The sequence below is a fragment of the Theobroma cacao genome, chromosome 7 (assembly GCF_000208745.1).
Source record: "Theobroma cacao cultivar B97-61/B2 chromosome 7, Criollo_cocoa_genome_V2, whole genome shotgun sequence".
Lineage (NCBI taxonomy): Eukaryota > Viridiplantae > Streptophyta > Magnoliopsida > Malvales > Malvaceae > Theobroma > Theobroma cacao.
Window position 1 is genome coordinate 11,591,373 of NC_030856.1, and position 26,429 is coordinate 11,617,801.

The window sequence follows — 26,429 nt, forward strand, 5'->3', positions numbered from 1 at the left end:
CGGAATGAGTAATTTCTATCTCTAGTTAGAAATTAAATTGCAAATTAAGGGCAAGCATTTATTTAAGCAATTACTTATACAACCATCCTTATGATAAACCATTTATATTATGTGTAATAATTTAACCCATGAACTATAGTTTTTGTTCTTTTGTTGCTGGCAAATAAAAGACTTTATTGAATATACGAAGAAAGTACAAAGTAGATGTATCACCATAAACATAACGAGAACAATACAACTGAGACAAACTCAAAGGGAAAAACTGAAAGTAACTAAACCAAATAGCTAAACTTAACAACAATGAGAAAAACATAAGGAGACAAAAACAAGAACAACTAAAAGGCAAGAAGCGCATGAGCTTTAGTTTACCATATTTTACAACCACCAAGCCTCAAGCCTGCCTGCAATCCATTATTTTACAAGAGGAATGAGTGCAGTTATAAACTGTCCGATGGTAAGAAGGATAGCGAGAAGAGCAGCAATAAAGGAGATGAGTGCCCATGGACTGTTAAAATAATCATGCCTTAATTTCGCCTTCCATGTGTTCCAACGTCTTGCGCAATGCCTCTTCACGTCGACAAATATCTCCTCATAATAAAAGGTATCACCGCATAAGATAACATGGTCACGAAGTTTGTTAATCATTTTAGCAACAGCTTCATCATCACCCAACATATTTTCGATTACTTCACTGAAACGAAGCAATTGCACATCCTTGCTTGAGTTGATAAGGTTATCCATCAACGTGACATAATCAATGACATAAGTTGAACCTTCCTCATATAGTTCATAGGCAATGAGGTTACGAAAGAGACGCTCGGTATCGTCGTTAACCACAAAGGTTGGAATCTTCATTGTCGCGTCTGTAAAGCTTATATGAAACAACTGTTCACACCGCTCTCTCCGGTGCTATTCATGAATTGGATTCCTGCTTCTTTCAGCTCTGTTGCACAACGTAAGGATTGCCATTCCAATAGGCCTTTTCTTAAATTTTCCTTTTCTCTTGCACAGCATGTGATAGTCACACCGCTCTCTACGTCGCCTTGGATTTTTTTTTCTTTTGGCTCTTCTACGCCACAGGGTGTGAATTTCCATTTTTTTTCTAGGCCACCTTTTCTCTTGCTTCTTCTCCTGCCTTTGCTTTTTCATCTTTTGTTCTATAGTAATCCTGATGGCGCCTTATTCCTTGAGGAGAAGGACACCAATTATCATGTAGTAAGCTTAGTAGGTCCTTGATATCGTCGGTATCTTTGATGGTAGGAGGGTTTTCTTTCCACGTCCCTGGCCCTGGCAAGAAATCAGAAAGAACAGAAAAAGCCTGGCAAGCGAAATCTTTTCCATCTGTTGGATCCTTGATCACGTGATACAAGCCCACTAACACAAAGAAAGGAAGTTGATTTTCGAATAGCAACAAGTCGCCAAGTAAGGCATTTTGGACCCACTCTTTTTTGAAAATAGGATCATCATATTCACCTGTTACCATCTGCCTTAATAGCTCAACAATAAAGCAACCATCAACTAGCATTATTTCTTGAAATTTAGCTTCAATATCATTCAAGAAGGATGGGGAATACCATTTGCGAGCTCGTTTAAAGTCGACTGCCTCGTAACATCTATGCTTGCTTTCTCTCTTAAGAATCTTTTGTAAACAACGATTTTTGTACACTTCCATCTCAATCAAGTGCTGCTTACCGTGGTGATAAGGACCAATTGAACTTAGTTGTGGTTCATAGGCACTTTCATTTACCTGCCGTAGTTGATGAGGCACTTTCAAAAGATAGGCCTCTTCGTCAAGCCCTAGAGAGGCAGAACTCGGAGATTTTTGTATCACCTATGCAAAAATATATAAGATACTTTGTTGGAAAAGGAGGCACATTTTGACATATGCACAAGCCCTACTAGCTAAAATGCATGAGAAAAATTAATAACGTACTTGATTAAAAGAAAATTTTTTGTTACCCACGCTTAGTTGAGTACAAGAGTAAATGGAAATGACAAACAGGTGTAAAAGATTACAGATAACATATTTTTTATCTGAACTTACCAAAAGTACTGTGTTCAAATAGGAATATAATTTTTTTTTTGAAAAGCAGAAGATCGATGTATATTTATTCCATCAGAAATAAGACTTATCACAGCAATATGCAAACCCAAAGAAAACAGGACAAGAGTGTATGTACAAAAAGTAAGACCCAGCCATCCTCCGAGGAAAAAATTGGAATATAACTAATTTATAATAACAAAGAATATGGAGGTGACGTTGGTGAAATTTACTATTGTGGAACATGGATTGTGCGGATAGAAAATCTTATGGATGGCATAAATACTTAATTTAAATTTCATGATCATAGATAAATTTCATAGGCATTTTCAAATTTTTCATTTACCCAACTTGGAGGAGTTGTGATGATAGGTACCCTATAATTAATTAGCAGCTTTTTTTTTTTATCTGTCTAAGGTAAATGTAAGATTTTGTTTTTGCTAGGCCAATGATTTAAATATTATTACAAGATAAAAAATAACAATCATAAACTGCCAACATAATCAATATGATACAACTGCTTAGTTGTCGACACCAAAAAGAGAGCATAGTTATACCGTTCATTCATCTTGTGCCAGAATCTCTCCTAACATATTCATTTCTCTCTCCCAACATAATACATTAAAATACTAGGAGAAAAGAAGAAAAGTGAACACAATGACCACACAAGAGAGTAAGACACTGCCTACCATACACGAGGACCATTGCTCATGTTATAAACCATCCTCTTAAACCCTCAGGCTTGAAAGATAAATATGTAAGATACATTGCTGGGAAAGAGAAAACGTAGGAAACATGCAAAAGCACAAATAGTTAAAAGGCAAGAAAATAAATTTTAATACAAAGTTCATAGGCATTTTCGTTTACCGGGTAAGCAAAAGCTGCTTTAAAACTAGGCCTAGGAAACGGCTTCACCTGCTCAAAAAAGTTATAAGATAGATTATTGGCGAGGAGACATTTCTGTAAAGGTGTAAAGGCAGAAATAGGTAGCTCATCCCAACCCTCGTGGTATTTACTATTTCATTGGTGGGGAATGGCTTCTAAAATAAATAAGATAAAAATGTCCCTTATAAGTGAAGATAAAAAAAAAAAAGAAAACAAAGAATTGAAAATAAAAAGTTTAAGCTTTTAATTATATATTATAAACAATTAATATTTTAAATTTAAAAATTAATTAAAATTATTTTTTTGAAAAGTAAAATTAATTAAAATTATTAATATTTAAATTATAAATAAAATGTTAATATTTAAATTATCAATTATAAATATTTTAAATAAATTATAAATTATTAATATTTTAAAAATAAAATAGATAATCATATATTANAATAATATTAAATTATAAATAAAATATTATTAATTAAAATATTAGTAATTAAATTATATTAAAATATTTATATTTAAATTATTAATATTTTAATCATAATAATATTTAAAATTATAAACAAATATAATATTTAAAAATGTTAATATTTAAATTATCAATTATTAATATTTTAAATAAATTATAACTTATCAATATTTAAAAAATGAAATAAAATAAAATAGATAATCATATATTATGTTAAAGGGTATTTTTATCTTTTTATCATCTATTCTTTTGTTATTCCAAAATTATTTTGACCAATCAAACATTGCAATAAGTCATAATAGCAATTCCTACCTTATTCCATCCCATCAACTAAATTACATAATAAAATTTCCATCCTATTTCTATTTTATTCTATTTTCACAGATTACATATCCTATTCATTGCATTCTATTCCATGAACCAAAATACATAAAGATTATATTTTAAAATCCAATGATAACAAAAGGTAACTCTAAATTTAACCACTAAATAACTTTTAACAGGTCATTAAAAAAACTCTTAAGAGATAAAATTTCATTGAAATCTAAAACTGATTATCAAATAGAGTTGGAGTCACATATGATAAGTTGATATTGAAGACACTGAGCAGCTGGTTTTGTAAAAAATCAATAAGCCATAATTATCCAACGTTGCTGCTTAAAATACTAAGGGCTGGTTTGGCATTCCCCTAATTTTAAGTGACATCTATTCTTTTTCTTTGGTTTGTCTTTATGGTATGCAATGGTTATTCCTTAAAAACACATAACAAATATTATTGGCACTTTTGGTATTTAATTATTTCATCCTTTGCGGAATAGAGTCAAAAAAATTTTTGAAGAAAAATACCTTTGCTAATTTTAAGAATTTACTAACCCTACCATATAAAAAGTTTTTTTTTCTCTCATTTTTCTCTTTTTCTTTCTCTCTCTTTTGATCCGCCTCTCTTTATCTCTCCCTAAATTTCCTCCACCACCAAAGGATAGTGGAGGGTGGCAATGGCAACGGTGGCACTAGTGCCTCCATAGCCAACTACGACTGAGCAAGCACTAAATCTGACATTTTTGTCGATCTGACTATGTAGTGACCAGATCCAATCACAAAAAGTGATAGATCAACAGTCCATTACGCCATCCACATCTCCGGTGATCTACCGACAGAGAAGAAAAAATAGAAAAATCAAAATGAAAAAAAAGTAACAAAGTTTATAATTTTAATTATAAATTATTAAAAACTAATACTTCAATAAATTAAAATTTTAATTGCAAATTTTTAATATTTTAATATTGTAAAAATAAAGAATAAAGAATAAAGTAAAATAATCATATATTTGTTTAAATTATAAGTTATTAATATTTTAAATAATTTATAAATTATTACTATTTAAAAAATAAAATAAAAAAAATAAATTAATGTTCTATTCTCTTATATTTCATTTCGTTAACCAACATGTTGTAAGCATTTTGCTTGTATGGTTGCTAAAATTCTTGGACAGAGTGATGCTAAAGACTCAAAGTAGATTCTTCTTTCCCAGGCCAATGTTCTTTCTTTCTTCGTTTACTTTTGTTTTTTTTTTCCTTGAAGTTTTTAACCAGAAGGCCAAGGCAACAAGTTGAGGATTTTTTTTTTTAATCTTTTATACGCATAAGAGGCTGTTTCCTCCATTTTCCAATCAAAGTAGTAGCTTTTGTATCCCATATTCAGGATAATAGTCGTAGAAATTAAGAAAATCGGCTTAACTCCAAAAAACCCAACCCATCAGTAAAGCATTAAAAACTATAAAAATATGAAAAATGAACAAAAAAAGAAAGCATGGCATAAATCTTAATATAATAGGATACAAAGTATAGCTAGCACTCCTTTTGTTAATGACGGGAGAGAAAGAAGTCAGAAAAGAATGATTTTGGACCCCTTAATTCTTTACCTCGTCTAACTTCGGTAAAGAAGAAATCAGGCAAGATTTGTGCAAAGTATGATATCAAATTGGTTGGAGCATTACTCCTATCCCTTTGAATACTAAATGATGATTCACCGAGAAAATCAAATCTAACCAATTTATGATAACAATCCACACTGGCATGACAAGGTGATAATCAATCCATTCCCAAGATCACGTCAAAGTCTAAGGTGTCTAACACCACTAGATTCACCAATGTGTTTTTGTCCTTGACTCAAACTACACAGGATTCATATTCCCATTCTGTCACAAATACCTCCTTTAAAGGAGTAGACACCACCAATTGTTCTTCTCTCCTAACACGATCCTTACCTAAACGAAGTGCAAAACATGGAGAAATAAAAGAATGGGTAGCACTAGGATCAAACAATACTTGAGCATCCATATTACAAACGGAAAGAGTACCCAAAACCACTACATTGGATGTCTAAGCCTCTTGGGGTGTTAAAGAATATACCCTCGCTTGGCCTCTATCGACGAAACTTTGACGTCCTAACCCAGAAAGCTTACCCTAAAAGGAAGTAACAGCACTTCTACCTCTTAATCTACTAGCCTCCCAATCAGATGAGGTTGGCTGGGTAGAGTTGCGAGCAGAACTTGGGATTGATGAGCCATCGAGCAATCCCTCCTAATATGTCCAGATTGACCACACCCATAACAAAATCTCGTAGTACATAAGCATCGTTCACTATGTCGTCTCCCACAAGTATCACAAGGGTGGATAACTTGACTACTCTATCTAGAATCTTGCTGCCTTCCTCCATTAAAAGTTTTCTACCCTGGTCCAACATTGACACTAGTCACGTCACTCCCCTTTTGGGGCAATCGTGAGTCCCTTTGTGGGCCCTGACAATTAGAAGATGAAATACCACCGCTAAAATCTTACGACCTTGATAACCCTTTATCTTGGCCTTTTTTGCTCTATCCCTTGCAACCCTACTCTCACTAGTCCTCATCTCAATCCGCTGGTGCAATCCACTACTGCGGAGTAGGTATTAAAATCTCAATATGCCACAATCTTAAACAATGGCTCCACTAACCCATCCATAAACCTCTCAATCTTCATATCCTCTGTAGAAACTAAATAAGGCGCATATCGAGACAACCGTGTGAGTTTTATGTCATAATCTGACATCGTCAGACTCGAGGTTTGGACTAAAGCATCAAACTCTCTAGCTCTAGCATTACGTACACTAAGTGGTAAAAATCGATCTAAGAAGGCTGTACTGAACTCACTCCAAGTCAATGGTGTTGCATTCGTTGGTTTGCCTCTACATAAGGAGCTATACCACTATTGCGCCACGTCTTCTAATAGGAAGGCGACTAGCTCGACTGATCAGACACTGGAACATCCCAAGGCGTTACAAATTTTCTCCATTTTATCTAAGAAAATCTAGGGTTTCTCCTATGCATCAGACCTTGAAAATGACGGAGGCTTAAGCTTGACAAATTAGGAAGAGAAATCTCTAAATGACCCTTCTTAACCTCAAGATGTTAGCGTTCGGCCTGCCCTTGGGAATGAAGGGATTCTTGTACTGTAGGTCTCCCCTCCACTATTCTTTGTATATCATCCATTCGGGCTGCCATCATCTCTACAACCCGATTAACTCCCTACAGGCCTGCCACTAAGTCCTCGATGGTAATGCCCCCAGTTGGTTGTCTATCCATATCACCCGAAGATTGTCTTTCCTCTCGCCTACCCATAAACGTATCCACCCTCATCGACCTTGTGGCCCTACCACGTCTACCTTGCCTCCTAAGGGTGGATGCCCGTTGCCTATCTATCATCTCATTAGAAGCATCTTGCTCCCCCATCTGTCTTGAGGCAGCTCGTGTCTTAGGCAGTATTCTTACCTAGACAATAGCAAACACCTGTTATTAAGTATTATTTATAATCATACTTAAGGAAAAAAGGTGGTTTCTAAGATAGAGAATCTATGTGGTCCCTTGGTTGTAAAATGTGTCGTAGTTCACACTTGACAACCGAAGTTTCCACATAAAGACTCGACACTCCGCTGGGCCAACAAAAAGGAAGTCCTAGGATCTAGACAACCTAGGGCTCTGATACCAACTTTGTCATGATCTGATTTTTGAGCTGTGATCGGTGCATGGACTCAATAGACATAGTCTACTAAGCCCAAGCAAGCCTATTTATGTAATCCTGCTCATCATCCCATTAATTATTCTGAAAGTTACATCTCATAATTTTACCCTTTAAGTACTTTACTAATAAACTATAGCAATCAAAACTGCATTTATATTAACCCAAAATAATATTAACCATTGCCATTCATGATAGCTTACCAATCAAAATATACATATATGGTCTAAGGCATACATCTTAGTACTTTACATCACATATACATATTTACAAATAAAAATGACTTTGGGCTTCTAGCAGAGTGACCAAGGTGAAGGTACAGCTATGGAATGCCAAGAACCTACCAAGGATACGAATCTACGACGACACCTCAACCTAGTTACTGGCTGCCTCTTGATCTGAAAACATAAAGTTAAAAACAGTGAGTATAAACCCAGTGAGTGAACAAAGGAAGGGAACAAGCAACAATAAGGAAAGTTGATAATCATGATGAACTTATTCGAAAATAATGCAACTTAGTTCAAGTTCTTATTAAAATCCCTCCATTAAACCCCTGGTTATTAAATCATTTAATGATGAAGGAACCATATTCAGCATGAAGTTGGAAAAAGAGGAAATTTCCAGCAATCATCCAAGCAAGGCAGCATAAACAAACTATTTCTCGCTACAATAAAATCAATTTGCAAGTAATTGGAAAATTTTCAAGATTCATCATTCCATACAATCACATATTATAATCATGATCTTTCTATTGCATGTACATATACTTAAGCATATATCAATTCGTATACCACCCCATCTCACCCAGGCATGTGCATCCCCCCACATCGTGCACATAGCCGGACACCCATCTCACCCAGCTCATGTACATCCCCCTACATCGTGCACATAGCTGGAGTCATCGTGTGCATCGCTCCACATCGTGCACAATTAATGCCATTGTGTACATCCCCCCACATCGTGCACACGGGCAGTATCACCATCCACCTCCCTCACCACCGTCATCACTGGCAAGTGCAAACTCACCCCACACATGCACGGTTGCATTTGTCACACAATGGTACCATTTAGGATATATATATATATATATCAACATTATACAGAAACATATGAATTGATCACACTATCCATCTCATAACATGAAAACATTTTATAAGGGCTTGTTCCTGTGCAAGTTTTGAAGAAAGAACCAAATAAAATGTTTGAGGGGATTCAATCAAACTTATATGCGTATATCCTAAAACCTTTTAATGCAAGTTCACTCACCGGTAATTGTTGAACCTTTAATCGACTCTAACTTCCCTAATGGTCCAAATGGGGCTGAGGGGCCTTGTTGGAACCTACCATGCACAAAAACATCACAGCCAATCCAATTTACATTAATATCACTCCAAAAGTTGTTTCCCAAATCAAGCTTCAATAGCCCTTCCTATCTACCATCCAATTACCAATAGATTGGCTATTCCATTTCTCTGCTTTAGTAACACTAGAAATAGATAAACAATTTAGCAAATAGCAGAACTCATAACTCTAATTACTAGCCATCATCAACAACTCAAAACCAATCCTAATTCATCACTCACCTTGGAAGATTGTAATGAAATTTCTTCCCAAGAATTCTCAAGCTATCATGAAAAATCTCTCTCTCTCTCTCTTTCTCTCTACAAAGTTCAGCTGGTGAGAGAAAGTATTGAAAAAAGATTTTTTAAGGGTTTGTTTAAGGTGAAGGAGTAAAAGATTAGGAAAAACCCTACAACAGGGTGTGTAAAGCACGAAAATTGAGGTTAGTTTGAGAGAGTGATGGAAGCTTGAAAGAAACTTTCATGGAAAAGGAGAGAAATGTGAGATGGGAAGAGGAAGAAAAAGTTGCTAGAGAATTGTAAAAGTTGCTGGAAGAGATGAGATCTTTATAGTTAAAGCTTATCTAATTTCTCATGCAATTACAATAATGCCCTTAACAAGGTCACTTGTTTTCCTCCTTTTCTTGTGCAATCTTTTTACTCTTTTGACATTGGGAAAAGGTTCAAAATCCGCTAAAAGAGGTCCCTTAAGTATCCCTCAGAAGTCCAAGCTTCAAAAATCCCCTAAACTTGTTATTTGTAGAAATTAGGTTCAGGGCCGCGGCTCTCAATTTCCAGTACTGCGGCATTCAAATGTTCTGTCTGAATCTGTTTTTCTAGCACAATACTTCCACTTAAACAAAGATTTTGACCACCTTTCCTTCAAAACTGGATAAAGTGGTAAACATAAAAGTTGTGGCCCTACCTCTTAGCTTTCTAATGGTCTAAAAATCATGTTATTTTGACTTCTTCAGTGGGAGATATGCTTGAAAAACTGAAATATATGCAAATAGAGCAACAATCCATTATGCATCTTTCTTCACCAATTGAAATTATTTTTGAATCCTACTCCTATAATGACATAAAATAATTATAAGTAACATAAAACTAGCATCATTAGCTCAAATTAAACCTTTAAACATAAGTTCCACCTCGAGTTACGCATCTATAAAGGTTGAGGTTTCACAAAAAGCTTAAAAGAGGGGTCATTTAATTAATTTTATCTATTTTTGTACAAGAATAAAACCATAGATATGGTCCAATTCCTCAACACTTATAGATGAATTTTCGAAATCTTTAAATTGTACTGTAGTAGCTATAAGTCAGTGTTTTACAATTTTGTTTTTCAATAGAAAAAACTATATATTTAGGTTGCAAGATATGAAAAATTAATTAGTAATTTTATACATATGTGGTAATTTTAAATTTCACAAATAAGAATAGAATATTGTTTTGGCGGCCACTGCCCATCAATGGGTTTGCATTGAGGGCTTTTTCATATTTAAGATAAGATTTATAATTGACAATGGTGGTTGTTGGGGGGAAGCGAGCTTGTATATGGCTGATGAGGGCTTCCTTGATCAGGGTTGTTTCCTTGAATTATGCTTGGCCTTCTGCAAGAGGGGCACAAGAGCTGGCAACACTGTAGGGTATATGTACCATTTTCCAACAATACACTATTATTTATTTTCCTTGATTTTAGTTTTTGTTTTCTTTAATCTGTAGAAGAATGGACTGTTTAAGGGTTGGAATCTGTAAAGAAATGCTAAGAACATTATTTTCCTTACAATGGGTGCTTTTTTTGTAATATATTTTTTTTCCTCAATGCCAATAAAAAAAGAACATGTGACAAGTGACATCCATCTAATCACGACTGGGATAATTTTTGTCAATTATACCTATAGAAAAATTTTCTAGCACGACAATGTTCATGTTCATTGATAATGGCATGTAAAAGGCAATACTTATTAAAATTAAAAAAAAAGAATTATTGTAGGATGTTAAAAAGCATCACCTTAAAGCCAACATGGTACTTAATTATGCTTGAAAAAGAACATAATCAGACTTGAAACCTATCCATGCCGGAGGAACATCGCTGACGCGTTAAGTGGGGAAGACAGAAAAGAAGACACCTAATACAATCAAGCCTCCATGTCTTCTTGATTGTATGGAATAGACCAGGACAGCTATAGACATCGCAAACTGTTTGCAAGGCCATCAGCAACGAGATTAGCAGAGAAGCAAAAAGCGTAAGAATCTTCCAGGAAGTGTAGATGTGCTTCTTCATCAGCCTATAAGCCTTCACCTACTCGGTGTTATTGTAACATTTGTTAGCTTCTCTAATGGCTTCGTAGATGAACCAATCTTTTGACTCCATTGTTTTTGTCATCTCGTTAAAGGTTTCCACTATCTCAGCATCACTTAAAATTTCACTCTCAAGGGCTATGGCCTCCTCTTTTTGTTTATTAGGGACTGTGGTAAGGACTCGGGCCTTCTTAAGCAGCTCAACGTCTTCGATGGTATCAACAATCGCGCTCATCGGTTCGGTGTATCGTTTGAAATTCAATGACTTGGTCTTTGACTTAGCCATAGTTTCGTAGACCACCAAGTTTCTCATTACCACTTCTGACGTATGCTTCAAAGTGATAACAGGAAGGTAAAATGTCTTGGTGTTACCGTCGAATCTAACATTGGCAGTGCCACCATCTGTGGGGCAGAACTACAATCAAGCGCGGCAGAGTTCCGACACCGAAGGAATCAGAACTTTCTTCCCTTTAAAAAATGCCATGGATGGTATGTGGATGAGCCCCAGTACCTTTGTAATTAACTTAAACACTTTACCAAGTTTCAGACTCGACAACATATTCAATAGGTCAGAGACGACAGCACAGGTAATTGGTCCGCCAATGGGAGGCGAAGCCTCTGATGGGAGGCAGGAGCGTTCTTTGGTTAAGCCATCAGGGTGAGTCTCGCCATTATCCTTCTTAAACGTGATAGAATGATACAGAAGATCCAACAAATGTCGGTGCTCTAAGACTTTGTCCAACGGTCGAGTAGTAGTACTCCACTGCAATTTGATCGGAGAGACCTCCTCACAAAATTTCTTCAACATGTCATACAACAGTTGGCCGGGGAAGTCGTAATAGATCTTTTCCAGGATCATTTTTAAAACGAACATGGGAATCTGGTTCTCGAGCTTCAGTACAACTTTAAGTAAGGCATAAGCCTCAGGCTGCTTCTTCCCTGTAGACTGTTGAGAAATTTCTCCTCTGTTGGTGAAAGTGTTAAGCAGGTCAAGCAGGAAAAGCCCGTCAACGGCCATTATCCAAGATATTATATCATGATTAGGAGCAGTCAAGCCACGAGAACACTTGCAGATATATGGCACTTGCGTGACAATCTCTTCAATGAGGTTTTCAAATACGGAGAGCTGGAATACTGGCGTGATTGCCCTCTTTACAGCAGCAAGCTTGTAATGCTCCATCTCATAGAGCTCAGGCTGGAAATGGTTATAAAGTCCCAATGCTATTAGCTGGGGCGTGTAGGCTCCCGGCTTCACATGGACAAGAGGCTTGGGCATCAGACAGATGCAAACAGGCATTGGCATTTCATAGTCGCTCTCAAGGTCAGGGTTGAAGGCATCACGAATCTCAATGAACCATTCATTATCTTTTTCAGTTACTTGGAGGGTTCTCCTTGATGCACTCGGATGGGCTGACCCTTTTCTTATAGAAGAAATACTGATAATTGAATCTGTAGAGGCCATGCTGCAATGTTTGTTTGAATGTTTTGTTCGATCATCAATGGCTCCCGATGGCCAGACTCCTTCCTTTTATAGAGGGATCATCATTTAGTGGGCGGGGGGAGGGGGGCGCAAATTGTTGGAAAGATTAACACTTCTGTTTGTTAGGGTCAGTTGTTAAGTGGTGTCTTTTTTTTTTCCAATAAAGCAGTCGACATTCATGACCATGCATGTCAACAAATGTCAATGTCTCACAATAATAAAAGAGAAATACAAAGTTGAGCCCAAATCCAACCTGTCCTAGGTCGTGCTTATATTTATATTTGATTATTAAAGTAATAAAAAATACAAAGAACGTTCCTATGGAATGGGTCATTACTAAAAATGAACATATATTTCGCTAATTCGGAGTCGATTTGCAACTATACAGACTACGGTGTATTTGGAGTGATTGATTTACGCATTAACGGTAGAACTTTGCTTAAAAAATAAATATAGAGATGTGGTAATTAAAAAAAGTAGTCTCTGGAGAACCATTATAGCAGAGAAAAGTGATCCCAATATTTCAAACTTATTGTCAGCCTTGAAAGGGTGGTATGAGGGTATCAACCCTATGGCGTAACATGGTTAGTCCTCTTTTCTCGAAATAATGGATACTTTCCATGTGTTACTAAAGGAATGGATACGTAGTGGGGAATGGAAGGAGCATATCCTTTTGTACCCATGAATGGATCAAAAGTATGCTCCTTAGATAAGAGTTTCCTACAATTTTTGTACTTATAGTCAATAATATAGGAAAAATAAATGAATTCGACTTATGGGAAAAGAACAATTGGAAATAGGGACAAAACTAGTCAATTTTTGTTAGAGAGTCAAAGACAGACAAATAAAAGTTAAAAATTTTAAAAATTAATATATTGAACTTAATCAATAATCAAAAGATTGTTAATAGAAAATAATTTTATATAACATGTAAATAAAAAAAAAACTTACAATAGTTTTTTAGGAAAGTTATGCTTGGCTATATTTTCTGAATTCAAATTTATGAATAAAAAATTATGTATTGAAATAATCCATTTCTTTAGGATTGAGTGTTAGACATCTTGATTCACATTACTTTCATTAGTGAGTTAAAGTATTGAGACTTAATAGCTCAAGTGTAGGAGAATCATTTAGACAATTTACATGTTTTCTTTTAAAGAATTTGTTAAATGTTTTCAACCTATTCATACTTTAATCAAGCTTGAAAAAAAAATTAATGCATTCAACATCTAATATTCTTATTTTATTTCTATCTAAACTTATAACACTAAATATAAAACTATAATTTATAAAATATAAATAGTTAAATATGATATATAAGATTAATAATTTCCTCTTATATAATTAAGATTGTTTAAAGACTATATTTAAGATAATTTATTTTCAACTAAATATACAACGTAAAGCATATAAAAAAGATAAACCCAAGATAATTTCCTCTTACATAACCAGGATTAATTAAAAAATGATACATGGATAAAGTTTTAAACAACAATGCAACACTACATCTTTTATTTGAGGATTATATAATAATTTATTAATTTTTAAAGATTAAAATCATGAAAAATAAATTCAAATAATAGAAAAAAGATGAACATGACAAGTAAAAGATGGAACTCACATGTGACATAACAAAAAAAAAAAGAATATGGTTGATGGTTCATAAAAATTTGAAAAAACAAATTTATAGAAACTTATAATATATGAGCAAATAGTATAAAAAATATAAATAACAATAATAATATAAATTAAAAAATAAAAAAATTTAAAATTGAATGAAGCATGTGGGAATTTTTTATTCTTTATTTGTATTAATTATTAAATAAAAAATTATTGAAGGGGCCATTAAGAGAATATATTAAAAATTTTGAAAATTTTTATATGAGGCTCTACCCCTGATTGGAAATGAAAGATTGATCTAAGAAGAAACCTCTTTGATTGAGAGATTGATCAATGGAATCGCCTGCACCATGTTGCATTGGAGTTCCATCTTCATATGGATATGGAAGACAAAATGGTTTGGAAAGGCTCGATAAGTGGTAGCTACTTTGTAAAATGTTTTAATAGAATTGTCTTGACATGTAATAGTGTGAATGCAAACTATTGGGAGAAGATTTGGATGGGTTTTGCACCTCATAAAGTGGAGGTGTTCGTTTTACAGGTGCCAATAGGTTAAGTGGCTATAAGGCAGAAATTAGTAAAGAGATGAGCGCTAAGTAGACATTTAGCATTGTGTCTTCTATGCAACAAGGAACGAAAAGTACCAGCCATCTCTTCTTTACTTGTAGTGAGTCTGTGAAATACCAACCTTTGAGAAAGGTTAAATTTGTGACTTAACTTGGTGAGCATGCAACAAAAGATTGATTTCCAAATGATGTTTTTGAAAATTTACAATATAGAAAAGGGTGTTTTGGTTTCCAAAAGAGTTTATCTAAAAGTTGGGACATATAAAGGGTCAAATGGTTTGGTTTTGGTCTTGAAAAATGTATTCTAGAACAAAAGTATCGATACTTGTTCATAAGGTATCAATACTTGAAACCCAGAAATGCATCTTATGAATGAAGTATCAAGATAGGGTGAACAAGCCTCGATACCTTCAAACCCATATTAAAAGTATCGATACTTATTCCAAAAGTATCAATACCTTCGATGTAGATTGAAAAAAAATAAGGGTGAAATAGACTTTTCTCTAATATTTTAAGCCCTAAAAACCTTTAACTTTGCCCCAAATGGTTAAAAAAACATTTTCTCTCTATTTCCTAACCTTTCTGTTTTCTCTTCCTCATTATTTTCAAGGGATTCAAGCATTTCAAAAGCATACCCAAGTTTAAATTTTAATTTCAAAGACTTAAAGGTAAGGTTTCCTCATCTAAAACATCTAAACTTGTGGCTTTGATTTTCAGAAATTATGGATGATTGAAATTCGTTTTACTTTCTAAAATGTAGGTTTTGGAGTGGATTTGGTACTCTCAAGCTCACCAAGGTAAAATTGCTTAAGCCCCTAAATAGTTGAAGAATAACAATTATAGTTAGGTTAGATTTTAGTTGCTAATTTAGGGTTTTAAGATTGAAAGGAGAAGTTGGTAAAAGGATTTATGGTTTTTGATGAAAGTTATACCTAAAGAACAAGGTATTAACAATGGATTAATCTTGCATAGGTGTTGTTTGAAAAGTTGGCTTTTGGAGAAGTCGAGTGTTTGTTGAAAGGTGCTAAAGGAAAAGGCATGCATCATCCAAGTGAGTGGTTATGGCGTTTTGAAAGTATTTTGTTATATAAATACATAAGCATGTTTAAAATAGCATTGTGAATGCTTTTGATGTTTAGAATAGCATTGGGAATGATTTTGATAAAAATACAAATTTTGTGGATAGAATAATGATTGTCACCATGTTTTGAATATGGTCTTGCAATGCGTATATGTTATGTATATATACCTATATATGCATAAAAATGGTTTTGTGGGGAACAAACCTTTCAATGCTTTTACTTTTCAAAATATGAATTGAGTTCAGATTGTGGATGATGTTTGAAGTATATCCTTTAGCATGTTTTAAGAATATAGTGAATGAGATCACGCGTTATTAGCATGTTTTGGTATGATAAGTGTTTAGCTTGTGAGCTAGATTATGATTTACATGAATTTTAATTTGAATCACATACTTTTTGTATGTTTCGAATGGCTATCTTGTGGCTTGAATGTTTCGCTTATCGTGAGTGCATCATCCCCATAACTCATGTGTTCATAACATGTTTTGAATATCAGAATCATTTTGGGTTATAGGTCCCTAACATGTTTTTTTTACTTTTCATGCCTCGTTTTGATGGGTTACATGTCACTAACATGTTTTGAGCCTACGTGCATCGTCACATTTTGAAACCACATGCTTTGCCATGCTTTGAACCTATGTGTCTCATCACATTTTGTACATGCATTGCATGTTTTGGATCTCATGTTAGACACATGTTTTTAAAACATCATTAAATGAGCATGTCATATATTGCATAATTCGTGGGGCATGACATGTGAATATTACAATTGTATTGTATAATATGGATTGTTTGGATGATGATACATTTGTTTTAAAATGATATAAGGATCTAGTGTTTGAACATGTATTTTAGGTTGAATGATGTTTAGATATTGAGTTAGGAAGTCAAAAGTTTAATTCCTTTTTTGGATTTTGCTTAAAAAGAGTTGGAAAATTGGTTACAAGGGGAAAAATATCAATACTTGTTTAACAAAATGCTTTAGGAGAGCATTCTGGATGTATCGATACCTTTACCCAAGGTATTGAGACCTTGAAAGTAGAAAACATTCTACTTGAAAAGTATCGATACCTTGTTTTTTAAAATCTTCAAATTAGTCTCTAGTCGAGTATAAACTTCCTTTACTTTATCCACTTCCCAAGAGCGTGTAACTTTGAAGTTCTTTGCTTGAGAATCAATTACTAAGCCTTGGGATTGAGTAAGACTCCTTGAAATTGAGATTTTCACATGCCTACTATTTAAGTATCGAGTATTGCTCAATGGGATCGAATAAAACTCTTTAAAACTTGATTTCCCATTCTTTGTTGTGCTACAATCAATTGGCATTCGAGGAAGATGGATTGGGGCTTTCTCATTTTGAGTTTTCACATCTCTTCTACCACTGGATCAATTGGAGCTTTTATAGGATCGACATGAGCTTTATTTCCTCAAGATTCCTTGTCATTTTAGCACTTGACTTCAACTATATTGTTCTTGAGATCAAATGTTGAGTTAAGAGTTTTCTTCTTGGCTGGAGACACCTTTGTTGTTGAGATTGATGATCTTTGAATGCTTTGAGATAATCTCCATTACTTGTGAACTTATCTTGCAATTTTAACATGTCAAAGATGAATGTTAGAGGAATCATAAGCGCTTATACAACAAAACCATTCAAGCTTGTAGCCATTTATGAAGTGATTGTGTGAAAGGTTAATAACTTCAAGAAATCACACAACGAAAACAAACAAGCTTGTAATCATGTAAGAACAAATGTATGAAAGTTAATTGTTTGAAAAACTTGTCAAGGATCACTCAAGCAAAGCAATTACAATTTTGAATTATTTTGTCATAATCAAAACTATACTCATATTCAAGCTATCAATCTCTCCCCTTTTGATATGACAAAACCATGAGCATAATTTGCATTTGAGATCTCTTTTCAAGTCTCCCTCTAACTCTATTAGTTTCCAAGCCTTTGTCTGAAATCATTTAAGCTCAAGTGAGAAGGGTTTGGCAATGATGTTAAACTTAAAATCTCCCCCTCAACATATGTATCAAGGTTTGAAATTTGCTCATAAACCTTTTACCCCTTTTTGTTATATCAAAAAGGTTTTTAAATGTAAGCATTAAAACATTTAAGTTCAAGAGACACTAAGGTCACAAGCCATCAAGTTATACATAAAGCCATTTAACCACCACTTAACTGTGACCAAGAAAGGAAAGCATAAAGAATTTCAATAAGCGCATAAACCATAATTTCACTAATTGTTAGGAATGTTAGCTCAATATGATGAGGAAAATATCCACGAGGAGGGGTGAATTAGATTTCTAGAAGAATCTTTCCAACAAATCAAACTTCTAAAAAAGGCAAGCTTTAAGATAAGCTTTCAAATTTGTTTTTACTTTAAAATATATAAAAAATTATTTAGAAATCAAATTAATGATCAAACAAGTTGAAAACAAATTTTTCAAAACTTTTCAAGGTGAAATGCACAAGTATGTTAAAGTATAAAATAACTTGAAGTGTAATTTATAGAATGAAATAAAGTAGGACAGATTTTCAAGAACTTTTCAAATCAAGTTAAAAATCATAAGTGTTTCAAAGTAAATCAAAGGTGATTTGAAGAGTGAGTTGAAGAAGACGCAAGTTCAAAATCAAATACTCAAATATGTTCACAGCAAAGTAAAATGCACAAGTAAAGAGCAATGAAAAGTAAAGAGCTATAAACAATTTTCTGAAAGCTTCTTAAGAACAAAATGCATAAGTTAAAGAGCATTGAGAAAAGGGACAAGACACAAAGCATCCATAAAGCTTTGGCCTTCTCCATAGGTTCCTACATCCTTTCCTTTTGCTCACCGAGGAGTTTGAAATTCACTATGAAAACTACTATATATAGGATCAAGCATAATCTTTACAAACCACCTTTTTTCATGGATTAAGCATAACCTTTACAATCCATTACCTTTCATGGATTAAGCATAACCCTAACTTTTTTAAGCATCAACCATAACATCACTACTTTTCAAAAGATCAAGCATAAGCTCACTACTATTTAAAGGATCAAGCATAACCTCTTTACTTTTCAAGGATCAAGCATAACCTTAACCTTTTCAAGTATAGGGTAGAACCTTTACAACACTGCTTTGCAAAGGTTAAGGTTTAACCTTTCTCTCTCTTACAAAGTTCAAGGAAATACACCTCTAGAAGGTTGATTTTGCTATGTGAGTTCATGGAGGAGGAGTTTGGTAGAGCAAAGAAATTATTACAAAAGATATGAGTGAGAGCACTAAGAAGTTGAAGCTTAAACATAGCTCATAAGCTTTTTTTTGAAGAATATGAGTGGCTTGCTTTAGCTTGGTTTTTCTCTTTTTTTCCTCTTTTTTTTTTTTGATTTTAGACCAAATGATCTTTTTCTCAACTCCTTTTCTGCCCAAAATGTGTTGAAAAAGCCCTTTTTATACTTGAAAAAGGTTTATAACAAGTGGGGATGACTTGGTGGAAAAACTAGTCGTTTTTTTTATTTTTTTATGTTTAACAACTACTAAGAATTGATTCTTCAGTAGTCTAGAGCTTTCTACTTTTTAAGAATTGATTCTTCATTCTTGAGGTGTTGATTCTTCTTGTTTAAGAATTGATTCTTGCCTTTCTAGATGTTGATTCTTCTTGTCTCACTTAAAGTCTAGAGCTTATTGTTTTTCCTAAGAATCAACATTTTCTTCACCAAGTGTCGATTCTTCATCAATGTTAGGTGCCAAAATTTAAATTCAAATTTGGTTTTAGACGTTTCATTCTTATCCATTCATCTTATTTATTTTTTCTTCCTCAAGTTTTTTATTTTTCCCTTTAATGCTTCAAGAATTGATAACTGGCTCCTCAAGTGTCGATTCTTTATGTTCAGCCTTGTTGTTTAATGCAAAGTTAAGCACCGCATAAAATCAGAAAAAGTTTTGCCTTTCTGAGTGATATCGTAATCAAATGGATTCCTGTTGGTGACAAGACGTGAATACCTTTTGTGTGAAAGAATCGATCCATTTAATTGGGAATCTTATGGAACATGTGAGTGTTGTTTCCTTGGTAACGATTCACCTTTTACCAAGAAAGGTGAACAAGTTGGGCTGTTGCTAGGACTTGTACATTCAGATGTATGTGGTCCTATGAATACTAGTGCTAAAAGAGGATACTCCTACTTCATTACCTTCACAGATGACCATTCTTGGTATGGTTATGTATATTTGATGAAATATAAATCTGAATCCTTTGACAAGTTCAAAGAATATAGAGCAGAGGTTGAGAAACAAACTAGAAAAAGTATTCTCACTCTTAGATCTGATCAAGGAGGAGAATATCTTAGCCAAGAGTTTCAGGATTATTTGAAAAAAATGGGATTCTCGCAGAATGGACTCCTCTAGGGACTCTACAACACAATAGGGTGTCTAAGAGAAAGAATCAAACAATTTTGGACATGATTCAATCCATGATGAGTCGTGCAGATCTTCCTATATCTTTATGGGGATATGCCCTAAAAATTGCTACTCGCATACTGAACAAGGTTCCTACCAAATTAGTTGATAAAACACCATATGAGATATAGCGTGGGAAAAGGCCCAACTTGTCTTATGCTAGGATTTGGGGATGTACTGCTTATGTGAAACGTACAATGTCTGATAAGCTAGAAGCGAGATCAGACAAATGTAAATTTGTGGGATATCTTAAAGAAACATATGGATATTATTTCTATAATCCCATCGAGCAAAAGGTATTTGTCTCAAGGCATGCCACTTTTCTTGAGAAAGAGTTCTTAAATGAAACGGCTAGTGGGAGTAAAGTTATACTCGAAAAAACTCAAGACCTATAAATTGACATTCCATTGGAACTTGAGCCTGAGATTATGACATCTGATTTATAACCACAATCTCAAAAGGCACTACCACTCAAAAGGTCTAATAGAATACATCAAACTCCAAAAAGAAATGGATTTCTCTTGGAAAGGGATGCATTGCCCATAAATGATGAGCCTACAACCTATGAAGAAGTGATGTTGGACATCAATTCTAAGAAATGAATAGAAGCCATGAAATCTGAAATGGAAGCCATGGATACCAACCAATTATGGACTTTGGTGGATCCACCTAAAGGGACAAAACCCATTAGGTGCAAGTGGGTCTTTAAGAGAAAGATCTATGTAGATGGCAAGGTGCAAACCTTTACGGCTAGGCTGGTAGCAAAAGGTTGCAAATAAAGACAAGGTATTGATTTTGAAGAAACCTTGTTGCCATTGCTATGCTTAAATCCATTAGGATTTTGCTTGCGATTGTTGCATACCATGATTACGAAATATGGCAAATGGATGTAAAAATTACATTCTTTAATGGAAACTTGTGAGAGGAAGTGTACATGACACAACTTGAAGGTTTTATATCGAATTCTAATGTTAATAAGGTGTGCAAACTTCAAAAATCCTTTTATGAACTTAAGCAAGCTTCTCAGAGTTGGAACATCCATTTTGATGAAGTTGTAAAAGGGGTTTGACTTCATCAAAAATGAAGATGAGCCATGTGTCTATAAAAAGGTTAATGGGAGTGCCATAATTTTCTTAATGCTATATGTTGATGACATATTGCTCATACGAAATGATATACCATTGCTACAATCTACAAAGATTTGGCTGTCCAAACAATTCTCCAAAAAGGATTTGGGAAAAGCAACTTACATTCTAGGAATAAAGATCAACAAAGATAGATCTAAAAGGTTGCTAAGTTTTTCCTAATCCACATACATAGACAAGGTGCTAAAAAGCTTTAGCATGATAGAGTACAATAAGGGACACTTGCCTATGTCATAAGGCATCTATTTCTCCACGGACATGTGTCTAAAGAATCAATAAGAGAGAGATTGCGTGGATAAGTTCCCATATGCTTTAACAATAGGATCTATCATGTATGTGATGCTTTGCACTAGATTAGATGTATCTTATGCTCTAAGTGCCACAAGAAGATACCAAGCTAATCCTAGTGAAGGTCACTAGATAGCAGTGAAAAACATCTTGAAGTACTTACAAAAAACTAAAGATGTAATTCTGGTTTATGGAGGAGGCAAACTTTAAGTTAGGGGTTATACAAATGCAAGCTTTCAAACTGATAAATATGACAGCAAGTCGCAAAGTGGATATGTGTTCACACTTAATGGAGGTGTAGTAAGTTGGAAGAGTTCCAAACAAGAGATGATTGTAGATTCTACAACAGAGGTCGAATACATCTCTATGTTTGAGGTAGCGAAAGAGGTAGTTTGGATTAAGAAGTTCATTACTAAACTAGATGTGGTTCCTAGCGTTGTTGATCCAATGCCTTTGTATTGTGATAACAATAGAGCCATTGCACAAGCAAAGGAACCAAGGTCTCATTAGAAACCCAAACATGAATTGCGGCGCTACCATGTGATTGGAGAGAGCATTGGAAGAGGAGACATTTGCATAAAACGTATACCCATTGAGGATAATATTGCTGATCCTCTCATTAAAGCACTGTCCCAACAGAAGCATAATCATCATGTTGAAAACATTGGTATTAGATACATAGGCAATTGGCTTTAGTGCTGGTGGGAGATTGTTAGAATAAGCCTTACAAGCCAATCTGTGGTGGTATGGGAATTACAATTTTGAGATTTTCATGTATGACATTTTGTTATTCATAATAACATTAAGGTAGTTCTTTATCCATAAGTTTGTCATTTAATTACTTTTTGTACTTATGTAGATAAAGCCCACGGAACTATATATGCCTTACAAAGGAATTGTATTAGAATACAATTATGAGATCCTTATGCATCAAAGCATTGTTCCTAAATGTCGTAACGTGTGGGTTAGATAACCCGATCGCTAGATGCATGGAAAACACTAGGGAGTCACCACCAATCTTTGTTCTAGGTGTGATTGGCCACCTATTGACTCGATTCTAATTGACGAAGTCTTAAATTTATTTTAAGCCCATCGAGAGAATTTTAAACTAGTCTACGTTTTTTAGGACTAAGTTCGAGAATGTAGTTACGCTCGGGCAAGGATTAGCACCCCCAAGACGCCTCGTTCCATGAATGGTACCATTTGATTTTAGATTATCCTATTTGGGCCTTAATCCTTAAATTTATTATGTTTCCTTAGTTATTATTCATTTATTTTAGCCTCTACTTTATTAAAATATTTTTATTTGACTCTAAGGTGTGATGTGAACATGAGGTATTGTGAAATGTATGACATGAAATTCAAATAATGTCGGACAAATAACCTTTTATTGAGGATATTTCCTGGATCCGCCCATCATACCTGTGAGATCTAGGGATATTATCTCACTAGAGAATTATTCGAGAAATTTACCTTCGCAAATTTGACGAATAAATCCCATCATTGGGTTATCGTACGTTTTTAAAAAGAACATTTTCATGAATGTAAACCTATTACGAGCAAATGCCTTTTTATTAAGGATGTTTCCCGAGCCCTCCCATTGTACTGGTGGGACTTGGGGACATCCTTTTACCTAGGAAACTTTTTGAGAGAAATTCGCCTTCGCAAGATTTTCAAAAAATTCCATCATCAGGACTTATACTCGTGAACAAAAATGTCCATATGCCATAACATTTACGATGCAATAATGATGCATGTTATGCTTATGAAATTCATTATTTCATATCCAAGTCTTCATATATTTCCTTTGTCATTTCTTTAAGGTTTTCCTCTTTATGGTTCTCTTTATGAATATGTATATTATGAACTATATATGTTTCTATGTTATTTAGGTGTATACCTACTTTACTATATATAAAAAAAATACTTAAAACTCTATGGTCTTTTAAACTAATTTTTTCATTTCATAATTATATATATGTTTTTATTTTTTTTATCATCTATCCTATTCCCTTTTTATAGCATCTAGAAATTTGTTAAATATTTTTACATAACCTAAAATACTCACCATTATAAATTTCCCATTATTGAATATTTTACTCATTTATTTGTTTATTATTATCATGATCATCATTTTTAATTTTATTTTTATCTCTTAACAACTTAAGTGAGTATAGGTCATCTTTTTTTTTATATTTATTATATTGGTATTATTATGCAATAATTTTATTGTTTATTTTAAAATTAAAAATCTCAAATTCTCAAAATCGAGGCCCTCCCATCATGCTGGTGGATCCCTAATTTGGATTCCAAGCCTAGGGAAAATTAGTCTGGAATTACGACTCCTCGCATCCCGACCAATCATCCCATCATCGGTTCATTTATATATTATACTTATAGTTAATATTACGGTATTTTTAAGAGTCAATTTTCTAAGGTTGATTCTCATACCTATCTTATTATAATTATTTTAATACTTGACATAATATTCTTTTTTCTTTTTTTATTTTTTATTCACTAAATATATATTTTAATGTACATGAATATTTCCCATGCTCTTTTCTATATTTTTATTTAAGAATAGCCCACTAATAATCTAATAATTTCCAATTTTTAAATTTAATCTATATATAAATCTTTAGCCTACCATTTATTTCATTCATTTATATTTATATATATATATATTTTATATTTATCATTTATCTCCTTAGCTCGATCACTATAAACATATTGCATTTAGCAATCTATTTTTTTGTTTTGCATATTTGCTTCACTTTCCCTTAATAAATATTCTCCTAAATTTAAATTTTCTTAATTAAATATATATATATTTTTATATTATATTATTTATATATATTTGTATTCCTCTATATGAATTATTTTCTTTAACCTAAAAATAATATCTAAGTATTTTTTAACATTATGCTAAAATAATCTAAAACTAATCCTTCATGATTAAACAATAATTCTAAGGACCACTAAGATGAATTAGCCTAAACCACAAAAGAACCAAGGAAAATGATAAATGTTTTACCTTTCTGGGTTAGGTTGACCTAAATAAACAGCCCATTTCAAATAAACTGCTACTCTACAAACGACAGATCCTCCTCCCAAAACGCACCATTTTGGTGCACAAGCCACAACCTTCCCACTTCTTGAAACTAAGTTGTTCTGATTACAAATCCTTTTCCCCCAAAACGACGCCGTTCCACTCTAACCCTAAATATAAAACCATTTTTTTCCTTTCTCTCTCCCCAATTTTCTTTTTTTATTTCTCTCTCTAACTGCCAATTCCCTTAGTTCTCTCTAAACTTTTCCTTTCCTTTCTTTCACCCAAAAACTCCCTTACCTCACTCCCCTTCCAACCGGTGGCACCAACAACTGGCGGCACAACTTTCACTCTCCTTCAATCCGAGCCAACGCTCACTCTCCCTGAAAAGCCTTCCTCTTTCCTTCATTTTCACCCAAAAGTTCTTTTCCTCACTCACCCTCCAACCGGCAGCAATCGCAAGCTTTCCTCTCTAACCCATGGTGCCAAACCTCTCTCTCTCTACCCAAACTAAAAAAAATCCTCCTTTTTAGTCGGCCATCCAACCATCAAACCCCCCTTAAAAATCTATTCCTAAAAACAAGCTAAAAATCCTATAGCCAAACTACTTTGCTCCTTTCTTTTTTCATTGTATTTTTTTTATTTTTTTCTTGTATTTTTTTGGTTATGGATTATGGTTATGGCTGCTAGAAAACTTAGGGTTTCTTTCCTTGATTTTTTTATTGCCGTTCTCTATGTCTTTGTAGCTACTATTGTAGCTCTTTTATACCGGAGTGCGTTCTTAGGGGGTGCCATCTCCACCTCTTTCCAGATGGGAATTTTTTGCATTTGGCACAGCATATTGTGCTTGGCAGGGTGCGTCCACACCCTACCAGTCGTACAGCTAATTTTTTTCTTCATTCATTTTTTCATTTCCATTTTCATTTCATTTTTTTTTTGTTATTATTATTTTGTCTTTAGTCTTCATAACTCTATAGTGTTTAATTAACACCTAAAACAAGTGGATAATATCGATAATGGAAAAATATAGTGTCTATAGCTGCCCCTCTTTGCATATTTCGGTAATCCAAAATAGTGCAAAGATGTAGACACTGTACTTGACCTCATTTATTAATTTTTTTTTTATCAAAGTTTCACTACTTGAAAAATAATCTTGAAGAAGTTAAGCAACCCTTCCCTCGAAGCTCGACAACTTTGAAATTCATTTTGAAACATAATCAACTCCTCATTAGAGGCTTTACAACTTCGAAATCATTTTTCCAAAAATAAATAACTCCTAATCCGAGGCTTTACCACTTCAAAATCAATTTGAAAATAAACAACTCTTTATCCGAGGCTCTCTTCAAAATCAATTTGAAAAATAAACAACTCCGCATCCGAGGCTCTACCACTTTAAAATCAATTTGAAAAATAAATGAACTCTTCATCCGAGGCTCTACCACTTTAAAATCAATTTAAAAAATAAACAACTCTTCATTTGAGGTTCTGCCACTTTAAAATCAATTTGAAAAATAATCAACTCCTCATCCAAGGTTATACCACTTTAAAATCAATTTGAAAAATAAATGAACTCCTCATCCGAGGCTCTACCACTTTAAAATCAATTTGAAAAATAAATGAACTCCTCATCCGAGGCTCTACCACTCTAAAATCAATTTAAAAAATAAA

General features: G+C 33.8%; 1 protein-coding gene across 1 annotated transcript; it reads right to left on the reverse strand.

Annotated features, from left to right (window-relative positions):
- Positions 337 to 6,481, reverse strand: LOC108662782 (UPF0481 protein At3g47200-like). Its single transcript, XM_018124361.1, has 6 exons — positions 6,387 to 6,481; positions 6,216 to 6,327; positions 5,884 to 5,974; positions 5,603 to 5,658; positions 1,106 to 1,831; positions 337 to 909 (listed from the first exon to the last, which is right to left on the reverse strand). Exons 1-6 carry the CDS (start codon positions 6,479 to 6,481, stop codon positions 412 to 414), a joined length of 1,578 nt encoding a protein of 525 aa, XP_017979850.1. The 3' UTR covers positions 337 to 411.

Bases quoted from the DNA above. Each gene is read 5' to 3' on its own strand.
- LOC108662782 (XM_018124361.1), bottom strand. From the start codon at position 6,481: ATGTCAGATTATGACATAAAACTCACACGGTTGTCTCGATATGCGCCT. The intron at 6,328-6,386 runs GTTAGTGGAGCC...CCTACTCCGCAG, and splicing joins ATTGAGAGGTTTATGGATGG to TAGTGGATTGCACCAGCGGA. The intron at 910-1,105 runs TAGAAAAAAAAT...ATTCATGAATAG, and splicing joins AAGCAAGAGAAAAGGTGGCC to CACCGGAGAGAGCGGTGTGA.